At 39.2% G+C, this 20,524-nt stretch overlaps 1 protein-coding gene across 1 annotated transcript in view; it reads right to left on the bottom strand.

The window, feature by feature from the left end:
* Positions 1-20,524, bottom strand: part of LOC123263793 (neurexin-3-like) — a 763,584-nt gene that overhangs the window by 87,817 nt on the left and 655,243 nt on the right. Inside the window, exon 26 of the mRNA XM_044726803.1 lies at positions 20,352-20,523. Within this exon, the coding sequence (XP_044582738.1) occupies positions 20,352-20,523 (172 nt within the window). The remainder of the gene's footprint in view (positions 1-20,351; position 20,524) is intronic.

The following is a 20,524-nucleotide window of genomic DNA, read 5'->3' as shown; positions in this document are numbered from 1 at the left end:
CCGAAAAAACACTTTTTTCGGTTTTCTTTCGACAACAATAACTCAAGATTGAATCCACCGATTTCGATCAGGCTGGTGGCTATCGTCGTGGTTTTTTGATCCTAAGAGCTGATTGGTTTTTGAAATCGATCAGTGAAGTCGTTCAAAAGTTGTTCCGAAGAAACCACATTTGAAAAAAAATTTTTCGCAGTTTTTTAAAGATTTCGCAAAATCTATCGGTTTGAATCGGTTTAAATTGTATTCAAAATCTAAATTTGGCCAAGCCCTTTCGAAAAATGACAACCGCGATGAAATTGGTCTGTTCAAAAGTTATAAGAGGGTTTTACCCCCCTCCCCCCCACACACACACACACACTCACACACTCGGGGCAGAAGAGATACTGCTACCAGGCGCGTCTTCCCGAGCGGATGGGAGAACGCTTGCTGTCCTTGGATGACACTGAGTCTCTTAGTTGACAAAGTACAGAGGGTAGGAGCTAAATAAAATACGCTCCCGTGGACAAAACTCTCCTTAATAGGTTGGTCTCACTAACTGACCTAGCAAGAAGAAGATCGTTCTCTGTTGTAACCCACTGGAAGTGTCCGAAACCTGTGTCGTAGTTTCCAACGACGCAGGCCACGGCTGATGTGAGCTTGCTCTGCTGAGGTGTAAGTTACAGCAGTAGATCAGGAGCCAGCTACCTCGGGCCTTGATCAGGGAGCACGCAGTGAGTGCTAGAGATCGGAATCTTCACCGCTCCGAGCGAGTCTAGTCCGTCCGTGTATTCCGGGACTGGCTAAGTGTCGACTAGATCTCAGGGAACTGGGGTAGGAGTACTATCTGCGAGGGTACACCCGTTCCTAGTTATGACAACCTGCTCCACTCCGTACGATGCGATGGTAAATCAAAAAAGTATGAGTAATTTACAGGAAACAAACAAGAGTGGAAACGAGCTACATTGTCAACAAGCAGCGATTGATGCAAGCGCTGAAATGAAGCGTTCGCAAGCGCTCAAACGCCTTGAAAAGCTGATCAGTGGAATGATTTCGTCCAACCAAAGATCAACATTTACAAAGAGATAAAGGCCAAGACGACTGGTGTAGCTAACGCCCTTCAAAGGTTTGAGAAGCTGGACGAGGAGTGGTGCTCATCATTGCAGCGCATTTCCCATGCTACACCGGAGAAAGCCTGTCAGGCTGTCGTCGTGACTGACGAAGCAATGAACACCGGAGCCAAAGGTGACGGTGAATCAGTCACGGAAGACAAAAGTAATGCCAGCAGCAAGTCAGGTAAGAGAAAAGATCGACCTTCTCCTGACCCAGCAATCAGCCAAGTCGTGAAGAAAAAGGATTTGAAGAAAAGCCCTTCGCAAGGAGCGGCAGTATGAAGCGACGAACAGGAAAAAGCGTCGGTTTGGCAAAAAGTTCAGTCTAAGAAAGAGCTAAAGCGACAGAAAAAAGAGGTGCTCCTAAAACAGATGACAAAGGAGTCCACCACTGGTTGGAAGTAACACCATTGGTTGGAAGGTAAAAACCCTTGACCCAAGTGCATTGTTAGTAGTTCTCAATAGTGACTAGATTATCGCGGGCTGCGCAGAAGAGAAGACCAAGGACCTGATGAAAAGAGTGACCCAGGCTTGTGACGCCAGTATGTCTCGTAGACGTGGCATGAACACAAGACCTTCTGTTCACTGGTGGAACGACCACATCAGCGCCCTTCGTAAAGAGTGTCATCAGAAGAGAAGAATATCTCAGCGTAGCTACCGACGACCTAACTCTGCGGAGCTGGTCGCAGAGTACAAAAAAGCCCGTCGATCCCTGAACAAAGCCATCAAAGATCGCAAAAGAAAATGCTGAAAGGAGCTCATCAACGTGGACAGAGATCTGTGGTGTAGGCCGTATAAGGTGGTCATGACCCATCTTAAAAACCAGCTAATGCCATCACCCACGTGTCCTCAACTCCTACAGAAGATCGTAAACGAGTTGTTCCCCGAACAAAGTGAGTTTAACTACCTATTAGCGCAAAATGTAACGAATGAGATTCCATCTGTCACGGAGGAAGAACTGATGGAGGCTTGTAATCGTTTAGGGAACAATAAAGCGCCGGGATTGGATGGGGTCCCCAATATTGCTTTAAAAACAACTATAAAAGCCGTGCACATCATTGTTCCTAGACGTCTACGACACATGCCTCAAGAAAGGGATTTTCACTTGGAAGTGGAAGCAGCGACAACTAGTACTACTTCCAAAAGGGAAAAAGCCACCAGAAGAACCGTTATCTTATCGACCACTTTATATGTTAGACACGGCAGGTAAGATATTTGAGCGTATAATCCACCAAAGAATAGAAGCAGTTGTCGATCCACTCCTGGCAGTCAACCAGTATGGTTTTCGGAAAGGACGATCAACCCTGGACGCAATCAATCTGGTTGTTGCAACGGCCAAGAAGGCAATCGAAGGGATTAGATCGAAGGGAGGAGCGAAGAAGTACTGCCTGGTGGCCACTTTGGACATTAAAAATGCCTTCAACTCCGCCAACTGAGACTGCACTATGCAAGCCCTGGAAGAGAAAAACGTACCAGGATACCTACCTAGGATAGTAGCTAGCTACTTCACGGACAGAATCCTGAGATACGACACAAAGAATGGTCCAAAAGAGTATGATATTACCGGAGGTGTACCTCAGCGTTCCGTTCTGGGTCCACTTCTGTTGAATGTCATGTATGATGGCCTGCTGAGACTGACTCTTCCAAGAAGTGTCAAGCTTGTTGCATATGCAGATGATGTAGCTGTCGTAATCGTTGCTAAACACCTAGATGAGATAAACCACATGTTCGGTATCACCTTTGAGAAAGTTAACCGGTGAACTTGAAAGTCGGAGAACAAGAAATCACATCACAACCATATGTCCGATATCTGGGAGTGATGCTTGATGCCCGACTCAACTTTAAGCAGCAAGTCGAACACGTGAGTGCAAAAGCATCAGCAGTGGTAGCTAGCTTAGCACGACTGATGCCAAACGTTGGAGGCCCAAAGCAGAGCAGAAGACTACTGCTATCATCTTTAGTCACATCAATGCTCACTTACGGTATATATTTCTGGGTGGACGCACTAGAGAAGCCAGAATCATGGAGAAAGGCTGGACCAGTCTACCGTCTGAGTGCCTTAAGAGTAGCGAGCGCCTTCCGCACAATATCTATGGAAGCAGTGTGTGTCATTTCCGGAACTTTGCCTCTCAGAGTCTTAGCTGAGGAAAGATTGATCCTTTACCAACGAAAAAAGTCAACCACACTAAGCGCTGAGGAGCTTAGAAGAACGGCAGAAGAGCATAAGTCGATGGCAACTACAGTGGGATGCCACAGTGAAGGGAAGGTGGACGCATCGTCTCATATCAAGGATCAACGTTTGGCTAAACCGGAGTCTCGGTGAGGTCAACTGTTAACTCGATTTTCGATAAAAGGGGTAAAAACAATAACTTCCCGATTTCTGAAAATTTTTAATTTTCTTAGCGGGAAGTTAAAAATTAAAGTTTTGATTTTGAGCTAGAAAAGCTTGAATATTCGGAAGAGATAATTCTTCAACCGAATCGATCATATTCTCTTTCATAGCACACAGTTCTAAATATAGCCTGCAGGGTTAACAGTTTTCCAGATTTTTTTTTTTTTTGTTTTTATGATTACAATTTTTCTATGGTTTGTAGCGGTTATTTATAATTTAGTTAAATTTTACTTGGTTTATGAGTCAAATCAATTAATAGTTTGGATTTAACGCATCAGATACATAGAACACTAAATTTTTCATCTATTTTTAAAAATAATTCTTTTGTGCCTGGAACTAAATTTTTTTGTGACTGTTAGAGATTTTTTGGAATTTTCTCAAATTTTTTGGGTGTACAGGTTGAATAGGTATTAAGCTTGGATTTAAAACGTCAAAAGATGTAGTTCTAGATAGATTTGGTGAAATATATTTATCACTTATTTTCGTGTGTTGATGTAATACATTATGGACAAACAAGGAGAACAATTTCATTAAGCTTACGGGAGGTTGAAATGTTGGGTAGGTATCCAAGAAATTGAAATTTCAACATGATGGAAGATTTTTGCTAGATGCAAAAAAGAGAAATATCAGAAGAAAATAGAAAAAGTTAAGAGAAACACACTGTGTAGATCATTTGGAGATAAAAGAGTTCGATACAAACGAGAACAGTCTAAAATTAAACAATATAATTTCCTACCTCTTTCTTTCACGCTTTTTTACAGATCTAAGAATTGTTACCAGGGATTTTATTCCCGCCGTTCCATAGCAGCCTTAATTTATTAATTAGATGTTAACTATCCATACCATTAGATTATTATTTTAAATGTTAAATTTAGGGCGCCACCAGGTTGTTACAACGGTGTCCTGGAAACCGTAAGAACATGAGAGATAATCTACAGGGCAGAGAGAATTAGGAAATTATTTAGAAATGAATAAAACTAATAATTCGTGGTTACTAATCATTTATTTTACAATAATCACTCTCACACGCATACTATAAATTCCATTGCCAACCTTATCTAAATAATTTCTCAATTAATACCCGTAAAACAGAGGGGAAACCGTACCTTAATTCACGGGTATGTAGACCACATGACCTCCAATTATTTACCAATATTCCGTATTACCAATGACCAATTTTATTGTAAACTTCTGATATAGAGGGAAAACCGTACCATTTACCAGAAGCTACTCGTCAACTTTCTCAACCTATTACCAAAATTTGGGAAAACTTCTGATATAGAGGGGAAACCGTACCATTTATCAGAAGCTTCTTGTCAAAGTCTCACTCTCTATCACTCATAACCCAAACCAAATTAATTAAAATAAAATATTAACTTTATTTAACCGAACTAACTAATTTATTCGGTGACTATTTTCAATACAATAGAATTACATGATGCCAGTAAACATGACCTTGTGATTTTAGACGCGCAGTTAAAACGTTCTGCGTAGTGACAATTATACAACCACTTTCTTACAAAAATTTCATCTAACCACCAATAATTAAAATTATGACTTAACCACAAATTAATAATAATTAATTAAATTAATTTATTAAAACTGATTTTAAAATGACGCGTAATGTAAATTTTATTTTATCATTAATTATTTATTTATGCCGGATCTGGGTGTTGAAAGAAGTTAGACACTCATTCGTGGTTTTATCATTTATTCTATAAAATATCACAGATAACTTAGTGAACACGTTTGATTCTTATTAACTAGTGTGGAATTAACTTTGTGATTTATTTTAAATATGTAATTAATTAATATGAATAGTTATTAGTAAAGCATATAAAATAGTGTAATTATAAGTTGCGGATGAGTTATCAATATATTGGCACCATACACAAATATTAATAAAATTAGTAAGAGCGTGAATAAATCAATTGTAACAAGATTCAGATGACGAGCTCAGAGTAAATTAATTTTATGAATTTGTTGAGTTATTATTTTATCACAATAAAATTATTAATGACGCGACAATAATTGGTACGAGCGATGATATCGAGTTTATTAATACACAAATATAGATTATTATTAATAATTGTTTAGATCACTTGATTCTAATTAATTCAGTAATATCACAGTATTATTTGATGACGCGACAATACTGTTGAACGATAAATAAACCGAACGATGAACCAAGTTATGAACCGAGTGATGAACCGAGTTATGAACAGAGTGAAGTCTGAACGTGAACTGACTACTTTGCGATCACAAGTATGATAATTGAAAGTAATTAGAGATTATGGGCATACCTGGCTGGGTTGGTGATGATATCACCTTAGCCAGGGATGACTAACTAATTATCGATTGTTAAATTGATGAGTCATTAGATCAATGGAATGTTAATGAATATTATTTAATTCCTTGTGATTGCAGAGTATAAATATTAATTATTGTATGAATGCAAAATGTAGATGGATTTCTAAAGGTGGAAAATAACACTCGGCATGGAGAAGCCAGCACGAGGTTAGAGTATGCATGATGTCAACCGGATTATAATTTAATATAAATTCGATCAATAAATACTCTAATGAATACCTGAGTTGCCAAACTGAATAATTGTCGATGATTGGCCTTGTGACTTGAATCAGAGCGTGGATTGAGCTTAATTGATTTTCACAATTGGATCATTGAGCTGGAGCACGTGGAGGCTAATAATAAAAAAGGATTGGCGCGTAGCTGAATCCCGAGAATCAGAGGGCGCGTCCGTAGCAGCACCTCTGGTGTAGTAGATTGCGAAGTTACCAAGTGTTCTGGCGCGAATACTTGATAATTACGCAACACGTAATTATCTTAACATAAAACTCGCCTCAAGGTCAATTAATATATTCCGGGTGTCGGACCACAGAATTCTCGAGCAATTTTATTTTACCCAATAATCAATTTAATTCACTTAACCCAATAAAAATAATTAAACCTTGTCCAGAAAAGTAAATAAGACTGGGTGCTTACCACAGTCGAATTTTACCCACGAGACTTGACAATGTACCTTGCAATCGACGAACTACTTCCCGTCAACTTGTAGCCACGGCTTTGTTCTGTTGCCGCCTCGTCGTTACTCGTACTCTCGGGGATTTTGTACTGCTTCCAACCGCAACAATTATTCATGCTTATTCCAATTGTGTCCGGAACGTTCGGTAGTACAACCTCTTCTGTCTTGTTCACCGGCCACTACTCCACTCGTGCTCGCTCCGGCCCGTCGCCCTTCTCCCTACTACCTAAAATGCCCGAGACCATCGCGCACTGGTGTCGCGTCGATAAATTATCGAACTCGCAACGGTTCGAACTAACTACCAGAGGTAACAAAGTACCATGTTACACTCCCCCCGTCCAGACACACACCAGGGCGGGTCGATCTCGATCATCCTCTTAGACAGGTCTCTAAGAGAAAAGTCGGATATACCCAAAATATTAATTATTAAACCCGAAACTACAAATCTTCAATGTAATTAATTTCCAAGACGTCATCATCCTCATCAGTCTTGTCCCGGTCATCGTAAGGGTCCAGCTCCATACCAGAGTCTTCCGAAATTGGCTCACCAGAACCGACAAATTCAGCGTTGGCCCAGTCCATACCACGTACTCCGTCCTTCTTCTTCTTCTTCTTCTTCTTCTTACTCCTTTTCACAGGGGGAGCATTTTCAAAAAATCGTGGCTCAGACCTGTCGACCCGAGGAATTCCTTGGCCCCCACGAGATGTGCTGGTACCAACAGCCGTAGCCAAACTCGCCCGATATTCAGCGAACGCTGGGAGCATAGGTCCTGAACCTACCAGGTAACTAGCAAAACCTCCAGAAGCTGAGCCAGATGGGAAAGCAGGAACAGGAGGCGGACCTAATCTGAGCGCAACAGGTCTAGCCTCTGATGTCGTAGATCTAGGTGCCACAGCACCAGTTGTCGAAGCTGCCCAACTCCCTGAGGTAACTGTAGAGGTGGTGTCACGTGGTTTCTTAAATACCACCGAGCGGATCTGACTTTCCTTCTGTACCGAGACCACTACGGACGCCAACCTGGTTCGAGGTATAGCCCCCTTAGATGCTTCCTTCGATGCTTCCTGATTAACCTCCTGGTTAATATCTTGCGAGGACGTCACGACAAGCCTCTTCTGTCCCAAATCCTCTCCCAATTGACCTTGGCACAGTCTTTAGGAGCAGAGCATCCTGCTAACGCCGGTTTCAATGGCGAACTCGCCTTCACTGGCGCAGCTGGAGGAGAAACCGTAGGTTGAGAAGTTGAAACCTGGGTTGACATCTCACTGGACTTGGGAAGTGTCTCCGACCCCACTTCCTGGCATCTTGGATTAGCACCAAACACCATAGGGCCCAAATGTGTCAGCCTACCATAAAGGTCCCTTTCTTCTCGAGTAGCTGCCTTAAACCACAACTGCCACAGTATAGACTCCTTGGTCTCCGGATTCTCTAGAGCCTTATTTAAGCTAAGACGACGTCTCACCATCCTGGACTGATTCGGAGTTAGGCCATGCCATTTTGATCCCTTGGAGAGACATTTCTGACCAGTCTTGCGACTGATGTCTCCAACTCGACCGAACGACGAAGGTCTGGCAAAGCCAGCAGAAGCAACCTCCATCGAGGGAAACGTATCAATCGCTGCCTGATAAGGCCTTTCTTGTGCGACAACTCCCACTGGGTTAACAACCGAGGGGGTCTCCGTAGTCCTAGGTGGAGGTCCAGGTGTTGGTGCTGGACCAAGTCGTGTGAGAGTTGACTCTCGAGCTGTTGAGTTTTGCTCAACTCGATCTTCCGCCTGTAGACTACATTGAACAGCTACCGAAGTAGTATTCGCAGCCTCTCTGCCAACGTTTATCCCCGCCACCACATCCTCATCCGGGTGCGTACCACGGACGTAAAATTCCACTCTTCTCCTCTTTATAATCTATAAACAAAACCAATTAGTATTTAGTTCAACAATTAAGCTCCTTATTACTAGTATTTCCTATTAACTACACGGCGACTACGCCTAGGAATTTTTAAGTCCGGAACATAATGTTGTCCCAAAACTTTTCCTTTATCATTTTTTAATTCTACAACTAACGGGCTTATAATTCTAGATACAAGCACGGGACCTAAATATTTAACTCCAAGACTCGCGCTATAACCCGCGGCCTTGTTGCTCAACTTCCGATTTGGGTAATAAACTAAATCTCTAACAGAAACCTCCGGGATTTCGTGACTGATCCCGTGATATTTTTCCTGTCGTTCAGTCTCTTTTCTCATATTCAGTTTAATTTTATGTCGAAGCTCCTCAAGACGTTGGATTCTCTTGGGCCACTCAGCATTTGTGAACTCGATATCAGTTAATTCCAACTCTGTCATGGCACCAGCCAGTTGAGGCTCTTGCCCGTGGACCAGGAAATATGGAGACATCTTTAATGATATGCACTATTATATGCTAATTGGAATTCGCCCAGGTGTTCATCCCAGAAGTTCTGATCTTTTGCAATGTATGCACGGATCATAGGTTTGAGAGTCCTATTGATGCGTTCAACCGGGTTTGCTTGAAGATGAAACACCGCTATCGTGGAAAAACGTACACCAACTTCCTGAAGATAATTTCTTAATAGTGAATTAGCGAACTCCGTGCCGTTGTCAGTCACCAGATACATTGGATAACCTCTTGAGGAGAATAACTTCTTTAAACAGGCTAAAATAGTACTTCCTGTGCTTCGACGTAGAGGATAAAATTCCGAAAACCGGGTATATAGGTCTTGAACGACAAGGACATAACTGTGACCTCTCCTTGATTTAGGGAATGGTCCAGTAATATCCGCCGCTATCACCGCTCACGGTTTTATCGGTTGTCTCGTCTGGAGTGGAGCCTTAGTTGAGAATTGTTTATATTTTACTTGCTTGCAAGTTTCACAAGCCTCGACAAAATCCTCAACATCCTTATACATGCCTGGCCAATAAAAATGGACTTTTAGGCGTTCGTACATCCGATCTCGTCCAATGTGACCACCATCTGGCTCCTCATGGTGTCTTTTTACAATCTCCTTAAGGGGATCGGGTCTGTGAAAATAAAGCTGATCATCTACAATTTTCCAATCTAGGAAGTCCTTGGGACGCCTTCGGACGTTATTGAACTTGACATCATACCAGCTTAACGTTTGGATATGTAGAAATTTTGCTTTATTAAGTCTTTCCTTAACTTCCATCCAGTCCTCTGGAGAATCATCTTCGTATAATCGAGACAAAGCGTCCGGTCCTTCGTTTGTGGTTCCACGCTGGTGTTTAATAGAGACTTGGTGTGAGAAAAGCTCGACTGCCCAACGAGCCAAGCGACCATTTGGATTTTTAAGTGAGTGCAACCACATTAAGGAAGCGTGGTCTGTTACAACAGTAAACGGAGCACCTTCCAAGTAGCACCTCAGCTTCCTCACCGCCCAAACTACAGCTAGGCACTCCTTCTATGTAGTTGTATAACGAGTCTCTGCACCACGAAGCTGACGGCTCAAACAAATTATTAGATGTTCTTTAGAAGTTCCTGGTTCCTTTTGGACTAAAAATGCGCCAAGGCCTGTGTCGCAGGCATCTGTGTACAGTATGTAATGCCAATCTTGTCTCGGAATAGCTAGCGGTTGAGCTTCCACCAACGCCCTTTTTAACTCTTGGAATGATTTTTCTTCCTCATCTCCCCATTTCCACTCGTTATTCACGCTTGTTAATTTGTTTAAAGGCCCTTGTGCCTTGGAAACATTCTGAAGGTGACGGTGATACCAGTTTATTAATCCCAGGAAACTTCTTAGCTGTTTTCTATTTGTTGGATTTGGAAAGTTTACGATTGGAGCAATCCTCTCGGGGTCCGGGTATAATCCACTTTCGTTCACCACGAATCCCAAGAATTTTACTTCACTTCGCCAAAATTTGCATTTCTCCGGGTTTATGAGAAGGCCAAATTCGCGAAATACTTCGAAAAGTAAAGCTAAGATCTGCAAGTGTTCCACAAATGTTTCACTTATGATGACCCAGTCATCTAAGTATGCAAAGACTTGCTTTGCCCATTTTAGAGGAAGTCCTCTTTCTACTAGGAGTTTGCAAAATCTAGTTTTAACGATGTCCATGGCCTTCTGGAATGTACTCGGGGCACCCACAAGTCCATATGGCATTCTCAGCCATTCGAATTGACCTCTTCCCTCCACGGAGAAAGCAGTTAAATGTATCGAGTTAGGTTCCATAAAAATCTGATGAAATGCTTCTCTTAAATCCATTGTTGTTATAATCAGAGCACCATGTAAAGCACTTAATATCCGAAGCATATTCGGTAAAGGATGAGCTGGTGGAATCGTTACTTTGTTCACTGGTCTGTAATCCACGCAAAATCTCCATTTGTTATTAGGCTTGGAGACCATCAGAGGTGAGCACGATCACACACTGTAACTGGGACGAATAAAATTTTTTTCCAGCAACTCATCAATTTGTTTATTTAGCTCCTGATTAACAACTGGACTTCGACGATATGGCTTAACTCGTACCGGCTGAGCTCCAGGTTTCACCACTATTTCATGTTCAATTATTCCAGTAGCTCCGATATTCGACACTTCATCAAATTTTTTTATTTCAACTTCTAAGAATTTTTGAAGTTCTATATCTTGTGTCGAGGACATAGCACACACATGTGTTTTATCTCTGTTGCAAACTATCGGCTGGAACGGAAAGATGTCTGAAGCATCAGCGAATTTCCATGTACAGTCTCTGCAATCTATTTGTACGCCAAATTTTCTCATGAAGTCCACGCCTAAGACCATTGAATAACTCAAGTCCGGTAAAATACTAAAATACTGATCACCAGCTACAGACCCAATTTGGATAATGAAGGGGGCTCCACCCTTACTTTTGCAAGTCGAGTGATTAGCAAGAAATACGCCCTTCTTGGTCTGATCATCTTGTAAATTACCACTAGCCAAGTTTCTGATGTCTTCATATATTTTCGCGTTAATATATGACAATTCACTACCAGTATCCAATATTGCTTGTAATTTCACTCCGAAAACCCACACCGAAACCGGAATACGTGACGTTTCTGTTGGTGGTGACCCTGTACCGGGTTTAAAGATTCGTCGTGCCATCAGATGATGTATAACTGACGCCGGAAGCTGTTTACCTTGTAGTATCGGTGGTAGGAATGCTGCTTGATGTAATATTTTGGCTGATGACACAATTTTAGTCTTCTCGACTACCGGTTCAAGAAGAGGGGCAAACTCTTCTTCCAACTCACTATCAGAACATTTTTCTGCTTCTGAAATAGTATCTTCATTAATCGCCAGTAGATTAAAATGACAAACGTCATCGAGATCTGGTTCCCATTCTGAAGACAAGGACAACGGTTCTTCCAATATTCTGACTAAGTGAGTGATATCATGCGCGTCGAGATCTCATTTAAAATCTGTGAACTTGATTTTATCATTTCGTCATGTAATTTATACATTTCATCAGAAACAACTGATAAATTTATAGGATCTGGAGAATCCTGCCCGCGGAGTGAGAATTGCGAAGACGCTATAGCTCTCTCCGGGGATAATCCCGATTCATTCTCAGATCCAACCGTTGTTTTATTTAATTTATTTCCCGTTTCTATTCTTATTTCTGGCAAGCACGTGGGAAACTTCCGAGCTCCCATTATGCATTTTTTTGTTGTTGACCAGCACTGTTTTCAGAGACCACAGTCGCCACTGTTACCTGCGATTGATGAGTTTTCTCTATTATAAAAGGACAATTATCACGCAGATGGCCCGTACTCCAGCAGACATTACACACCAATCTACGTGGACCCAGGCAAAACTCAAAATTGTGTCCAGGCTCACCGCAATTAAAACACGGTTTTGGTCCGCGCAAATAGCGTGGGTTATATATTAATCCTCCATCTTGTGATTGGATTGTAGGAGCTGATTGGACGAAGTCTTGATGCTGCTGGCCTGAGTATTCTGCTGCATTTTGTGTAGCCGGAACTGTGACTTGAGATTGCTGACTCACTGCATATTGACCAGGAGTCTGAGTTGCTGGCATCTGTTGTCTCTGATAATTCCTTTGATTTGAAGCAGATCTGTTAGACTGGAAAGGTGTCGACGACCGTCTCACCACTCCATATCTATTATCATATTCTGTTGCGTTAGACATCCTCATAGCATTAAGTCCAGTTGACTCAGCTACATCTTCAACGAATTCTACTTCTTCCATCGAAGTTTGTATCATGCCGAAGCGTGGTTTTTCAGCATTCTTTTTAAATGTAGCTGACTGTGAGGAAATGCTAGCGTCTCTGACGCATCTAGAAGCTTCGTGTAAGGTATTTAGAAGGTCCTCATACGTGTATACTTGGCGAGAAAATATCATTAACCTCAACTCATCAGTTAGATGATTTCTTATACAATTCACCTGTTCCTCAACTGGAGGTGGAACTTGCATCGCTTGATATTTCTGGTGTACATTAAACACAAACTCAGTTGCGTTCTCTCCAGGTTGCATTCTCATTTGGCTGATGTCCATAATTATTTGATGATCTGTTACCGGACTGCCAAAAGCTCTGCGGAATTCTTCTTTAAATTGAGCAAACCTTTGCCATCTAGAATAATTTGTGTCCACCCAACGTGCTGCTGGGCCTTTAAGTGTGTAGCTTATCACCTTGAGTAGTTCTGTCTCTGTCCAGTTTTCGCGACGTGCTCTTGCCTCCAGAGAATTTATGAAATCATTAGCAGAAACACCTTCTTGAGGAAAACAGATGTTAGTCATTTTTATAATATCTTTAATTTCCTTCCAGCGGTTTTGAGGAAATTGTACAGAGCTAATTTGATGACTTGCTCCAGCCAAATTATTTTGAGGATATATTTGTTGAACATTACCGGGGTTAGTCCCACGGTAATATCCCTGTTCATAAGTAGGTTGGCCACTATAGCTTGAAATTCCTGGCATTGTGTAAGAGCAGGGCTGTTGTGTGTTAAGGGGGGAAATACGTGTAGATGGCCGTTTTCGAGCAGATTTTAATCAATTATTTAAAGGTATAAAAAATTAATATTATTTATTCAAACTTTTGGGTTATTTTATACATATATTGAAGAGTAAAAATTTACATTTACAAGAATAAAACTTAAAAAGTAGTAAAGATATCAGCTGATACATCTCGTAGGTTGTCGTCCGACTTCGCAACTGGTGTACATCATGGAGGCCATAATTTTTATCTGAAATCAATGCATCAAAATTATAACTTTTTTTAGACATGTATCTTCTATATGAACCTCATTTTAAAGAAAAAAAAAAAAAATTTTTCATTTTTTTGACGGCTGTGAAAGTAAGTCATGTTTTTTTACCTTTTTTTTGTTTATTGTTTATTATAAAAAAATTAGTTAAAATGAAAAAATTGCTTCTGATTGAGGTTCATATTCAGCACAATTATGTAAAGAAATAATATACTAAATTTGAAGATGATTGGTTAAAAACTTTTTAAGCTAGAGTGTACACTAGTTCGAAAAAACTAGTTTCGAGAAAAACGCGTTTAAAAAATAAGTGATGAAAAAAGTTAAGGTGACCGTCTCTTTTTTCTCATGCAATAATTTCTCGCGACATAAATTATCAGCAATAATTTCTTGTTCGATATTTTCACAAAGGCAATATTTCTCATTGTCAAAATTTATTTGGTATTATTAATTATTATTAAAATTAATATTTATTTAATTATGAATTTTTAATGATAAAGTGAAAATAAAATATTTGAGAAACTTTTAAATAATAATTTTTTGCTCTGTGAGAATTTTTTTAATCAAGAAATTTTTGAGTGAGAATTTTTTGCATGTGAGAAATTTTTGTATGATAAATTTTTTATGAAAAATTTTTGTTTCGATAAATTGTTACTGGTAAATAAAGCCACGGTGCCAAAAGGTTAATATAAAGTTGTATTAAACGAATTAAAACAACTTACCAATTAATCAGCTATTCCAGCACCATATTGTAAGCCTTCTTCAGCTTCATATGCTTCATTTTGAGCTTGTAGCTTTTCTTTTCGTGCTTTTCGGGCTTCTTTACTGTCCAAGGAGCTGCGTCGATTTTGACGGGTTACGCGCTGACTGTCGGATTGTTGTGCGTGATTGAAGCTATTGTTCCCAACGATGAGACCTAACTCGTTCATGACTAATAAAATACTTGAACTGCCTTCATTGAATAAGCAAGCAGCCAAGTATGCAGCAATTTCAATAGTTTTTAAACCACTATGCAAATGTTTAGGGGCCATACGCCAAATAGTTGAATTAAAACTTTCATTAGCATTTTGAGTATGGCCTCCTAAACATCTCTCCAATAAATCTACCCGGGATAAATCCTGATAAATTGGAAAAATCGCTTTTGAACGTCAGGATGCAAAGGTGTCGGATGTTTTGGAGGTTCTGTCCCCAGAGCTTTAGCTTCGTTCCACTTACACCAGCTATCTACACCCTTTGGACATTTGTCATGTTGTGGATTATCATCTGTTGATATCATATGGAAATAAGTTGCCAATATCTCATTTTTCATGTCTTCAACGCTATTTACATTTCTCCTAATTGCTAGTCCATAGTAAGTGCTTAATTTTTTTATTAAAACTTCTGTCAACTTTCCTCTTCCGCCCAAATGTTTTTTTTTTACGCTCCGGAGTCGCGTTCCCATTCTTTTTTGCACATGACCTATACATTCGCTTTTAGTTACTGTCAGTTCATCACCATACGGGTTCAATTTTATCACTGCTGAGAATGTTTTGGAATCTCCATCGCCTATATAATTACCGTACTTTACTCCGTGTAATTCTTCTGACCTTGTAAACATCGTTTTGATAGCTTCAACTTCCATACTTCCCGCAGATCCTTCATGTGTTTGTGTGCAGCTTTCTTCATCATGGTTTTCTTCCCAAGCTATATATTCCGGTGAAGTTTTCGGTTTGTTCTTCCATATTGCACACGCATGACAATAACTACTCCGAACAACTAAATCTACAACCTTTCCAGTATAATAGCCTGTTAGAGTTGTAACGCCAAATAATGATTTGAATCCTCGTTTCCTCCAAGTTCCATCACCGGATACTTTAAAATTAAGAAGAGGTCTTTCGTGCTTCTCATTTTCTTTTTTTTCTTCATCTACAGCTTTCTTACAACAAAATTCAAATATTTTTTTAGCAGCACTGTGAATATGATCATATATCGAATTGTAAGTATTTTCACAGATACCAGTACCTATGTCCATATAATTACAAAATAGATTAATTCCCTCTCGGCCAACACCCAAGAGTCGCATGACAAAAACTATCCTACGATTTATTTCAAATCCATTATTTATAAAAGGACCTGATGGAATTTGTTTCGATCCGCACATGCAATTAACAACGAGCTTGAATCCGAGGCCTCGTATTCCACTTTCAGCAAATTTAACATTCTGTTTACAGTTTCGACATATAAGAATATCCGATAAGGCTGTGAAGACGGTAAAAAATTCTATGATTCTATAAAAATGTAATGGGTTAACAATTACATTTTCACTCATTGTATTTGATAGCTTTTTGGCACTTATACTCTCGTTATTATCACCACACTCGTTTGATTCAGTATTTGAAAACTGATTTCCGTGAAAAGATCTTTTGCGTGGTCTACTACGACGAGCACTATCACTACGTCCTGTTTTTGGATACGAAGACATTTTTTACTAATACTGCAAACACACGCTATGAAGGTCGGTTGTGAACTAATATTACACTATGGTTTGTTACAAGGACACTAATACTTCTAGTAGCTTCTATACGAATAAAATAAAAGAACATCTGCCCATTTTCCCTTTCTCTCTTAAAAATATATACCTGGAAGTAGATGAATGACTACCTACTCGACCCTAACCGACCGCTCCGTTCAGGTAATTATGTTCTCGGGCGCTGTACCGAGCGCACTTACTAAATTGCTTGTAACTTTTGAACGAATAATAATTTTGACCTGAAATTTTAACTGTATATTTTTCAATAGTTTTACAAGCGATTTATGAAAAAAAAAAATTTTGAATTTTTTCAAGCCTCTACACGTATTTCCCCCCTTAACCGTATGATATTGGTGGTTAGTACCTGTCCGAAGAACAAAATTTTCCACTCCGATATCATCTGAGACTCCTCTATTTCGTGAGGCTGCCGTTTGTCTCATCGGTGTTGGATCTCAAGCTTCCCAGTCTGATGATCCCGGTGAATAATTTGCACCCGTACTATCTATTCTTGGACTAATGATATATGTACGTTGCTCTCTACGTTCTTGTTCACGAATACGTTGAGCACGAACTTCTTGTTCGCGCAATTCTTGCTCGCGTTGTAGTTGAGTACGTAGTTTCTGCTCACGTTGTAGTTGAGCACGTAGTTCTTGCTCACGTTGTTGATGAGCCTGTAAATCTTGTTCTTGCATTATTTGATCGCGTTCCTGCCCTAATCGATTGTATTGTTCCTGCAGAAGTTGTTGCCGTTCTCGTAGTTGTCTACTTTCGCGGACCATTCTGTCGAGAGTGAACAATCTTTCGTTAAATTGTGGATCGTCTCTCGCTGTCTCCCTCACCATTTGTCTAGTGCGTGCAAGGTCTCTGTTCATGGAATCGATCAGAACATTAGTGCGTGCAACTAACTCGTCTACGTTGCCAGACGAACTTGTTGAATTACCTGAAGATGGTATGTATTCAACAATGTTAGGCAATGCTGAACTTCTAGCCGCTGGTGTGCTTGCATTATATGTAGATATAGGGCCAAACCGCGTACCACTGGTACTAGGAATTTCTCCAATTAGTCTTCTATCTCTGTTAATATTAAGAGAGTTCGTTTGATCCGAAATTCCCGCAGAACTAATTTGGTTCATTGACCTGGGGATTGTACGTGTCTGCTCTCCCACAGGTATCCTAGACCCGGGGATACGAGTAGACACCCCGACAGGACTAATCTGAAACCTCGTTCCGGGGTTTAGTTCCGATGAAACTCTACCTCGGCCTCTGCCGAACGACACACGTCGAGGTTCTATTTGTTCCTCCTCGTCCAGTCCTTGGGATCTGGTTCTAGGTCCCCCTAATCGCTGCATACTGAAACTTGCAATCTTTATTAATTACAATACTAGCGATTTCAAGCACAATTGATACACCAATGCACAAAAAAAAAAATTTTTTTAAACGTGCAACATGCGGATAGATTATTTCTTTCTTGATGTTAATTGTGTATTAGTATAAATTTGTCTTTATGTACTGTAGAAGCAAGTCGGTGTATTTATGTTTCAGTAATTTGCGAAGTAAACCCAAGCGAGTCTAACGTGTGTTAAAATTTTTCTGTGGGATTATTTTGTAAGGTGACTTAGTAACAGCGCGTTTAATCGAAGTATGATTATTTTAAAATAAAGCAAACTAAGAAAGCGATGAGAACAAAGGAATAAAATGACTCACCGCCTTTGATCTTTGTCGACGCTAGAAACTAAAATCCCTTGAGGAATTATACAAAACTTAAAATATAATTTTAATTATTATTATTATAACCATTGGAGCTAAACGAATCTTATCGATTTATTTTCAGACGCCGACGTATTATTTTAGTTACTAGAAACGACTACCGAATTTTAATCCGCTTTTACAAATTCCTGACAAAAGAAAATAATTTTAGAAAAAAATTTTAGGTCTAAATTTTTTTGCTAAGTACTCCTGACAATTATTTATTTCCGAAAATAGATAATACGAATTATACGTCCTAATTTTTTTTTTTTTTTTTTTTCACCTTGCAATTATTTATTTCCGAAAAATTGCTACTTTTTTTCACAAATGCCAGTTTTATTAATTTCCAAATTTCCTCTCTCTCTTCGGGATTCTTAACTGTTGGGCGCCAGTGTGGCGGGGGTTTTTATTCCCGCCGTTCCATAGCAGCTTTAATTTATTAATTAGATGTTAACTATCCATACCATTAGATTATTATTTTAAATGTTAAATTTAGGGCGCCACCAGGTTGTTACAACGGTGTCCTGGAAACCGTAAGAACATGAGAGATTATCTACAGGGCAGAGAGAATTAGGAAATTATTTAGAAATGAATAAAACTAATAATTCGTGGTTACTAATCATTTATTTTACAATAATCACTCTCACACGCATACTATAAATTCCATTGCCAACCTTATCTAAATAATTTCTTAATTAATACCCGTAAAACAGAGGGGAAACCGTACCTTAATTCACGGGTATGTAGACCACATGACCTCCAATTATTTACCAATATTCCGTATTACCAATGACCAATTTTATTGTAAACTTCTGATATAGAGGGAAAACCGTACCATTTACCAGAAGCTACTCGTCAACTTTCTCAACCTATCACCAAAATTTGGGAAAACTTCTGATATAGAGGGGAAACCGTACCATTTATCAGAAGCTTCTTGTCAAAGTCTCACTCTCTATCACTCATAACCCAAACCAAATTAATTAAAATAAAATATTAACTTTATCTAACCGAACTAACTAATTTATTCGGTGACTATTTTCAATACCATAGAATTACATGATGCCAGTAAACATGACCTTGTGATTTTAGACGCGCAGTTAAAACGTTCTGCGTAGTGACAATTATACAACCACTTTCTTACAAAAATTTCATCTAACCACAAATAATTAAAATTATGAGTTAACCGCAAATTAATAATAATTAATTAAATTAATTCATTAAAACTGATTTTAAAATGACGCGTAATTATCTTAACATAAAACTCGCCTCAAGGTCAATTAATATATTCCGGGTGTCGGACCACAGAATTCTCCAGCAATTTTATTTTACCCAATAATCAATTTAATTCATTTAACCCAATAAAAATAATTAAACCTTGTCCAGAAAAGTAAATAAGACTGGGTGCTAACCACAGTCGAATTTTACCCACGAGACTTGACAATGTACCTTGCAATCGACGAACTACTTCCCGTCAACTTGTAGCCACGGCTTTGTTCTGTTGCCGCCTCGTCGTTACTCGTACTCTCGGGGATTTTGTACTGCTTCCAACCGCAACAATTATTCCTGCTTATTCCAACTGTGTCCAGAACGTTCGGTAGTACAACCTCTTCTGTCTTGTTCACCGGCCACTACTCCACTCGTGCTCGCTCCGGCCCGTCGCCCTTCTCCCTACTACCTAAAATGCCCGAGACCATCGCGCACTGGTGTCGCGTCGATAAATTATCGAACTCGCAACGGTTCGAACTAACTACCAGAGGTAACAAAGTACCCTGTTACAGAATTTTGTTAATTTTTTAATTGTACCATCATATTTCATTGATCAAATTACACCCGAGTCATTAGCAGTCATGTTCAAAAATTTTTCCTCTTATTTATAACTGCAATTTTCACAATTATTTGGTTTTTTGAGATTTATTTTAATTTTGAAGTATTAATGGGACTAAAAATTTTTAGATTCAGATTCAGTAGAACAAAGTACATAAAAATCATACTCAATCTGAATCCAAAAAATGTTTTTAGTTCGATAAATTAGGATTTTTATGTTTTTTTTGCAATTTTTTTCTTTGTTTTTCACAATTTTTAAAAATTTTTATGGCTTAGTTTGCTAATTAACATTTTGATTTAGTGAATTAAAATATATTAAATATATTTTACACATTAATTTTTTATCTAAAAATAATATTCTCGTAAATAAATTGAAATATGTAGTCATTATTTAAAAAACTGTTTCTAATTAAGGCAATGTAAGAATTATTATACTCTTTAGTGGGTGAGTATTATTTTGCAGTCACTGGTTAAAAATAATTTTTCCGGGTAGAGAAAAACATACTAAAATTTATTACGAATATGATAAAATGTAATTTATACCTGAGTTATTGTTCGATTGTAAGTCGTAATCGTCGACTTGTAAGGTACAGTTAGAACCGTTTCTTGTAAACCGTACAATGTGATATTGATTGTCATTGATTTTGACACCTATTTCGCCAATAGCATGATCACTAGAGCCTGTGTTGTAGACTGCAAAAAGATTCCCTTCGACC

The sequence above is a fragment of the Cotesia glomerata genome, linkage group LG1 (assembly GCF_020080835.1).
Source record: "Cotesia glomerata isolate CgM1 linkage group LG1, MPM_Cglom_v2.3, whole genome shotgun sequence".
Taxonomy (NCBI): domain Eukaryota; kingdom Metazoa; phylum Arthropoda; class Insecta; order Hymenoptera; family Braconidae; genus Cotesia; species Cotesia glomerata.
Note: the sequence above shows the minus strand (reverse complement) of the source record. Positions and strands in the feature narration are given on the sequence as shown.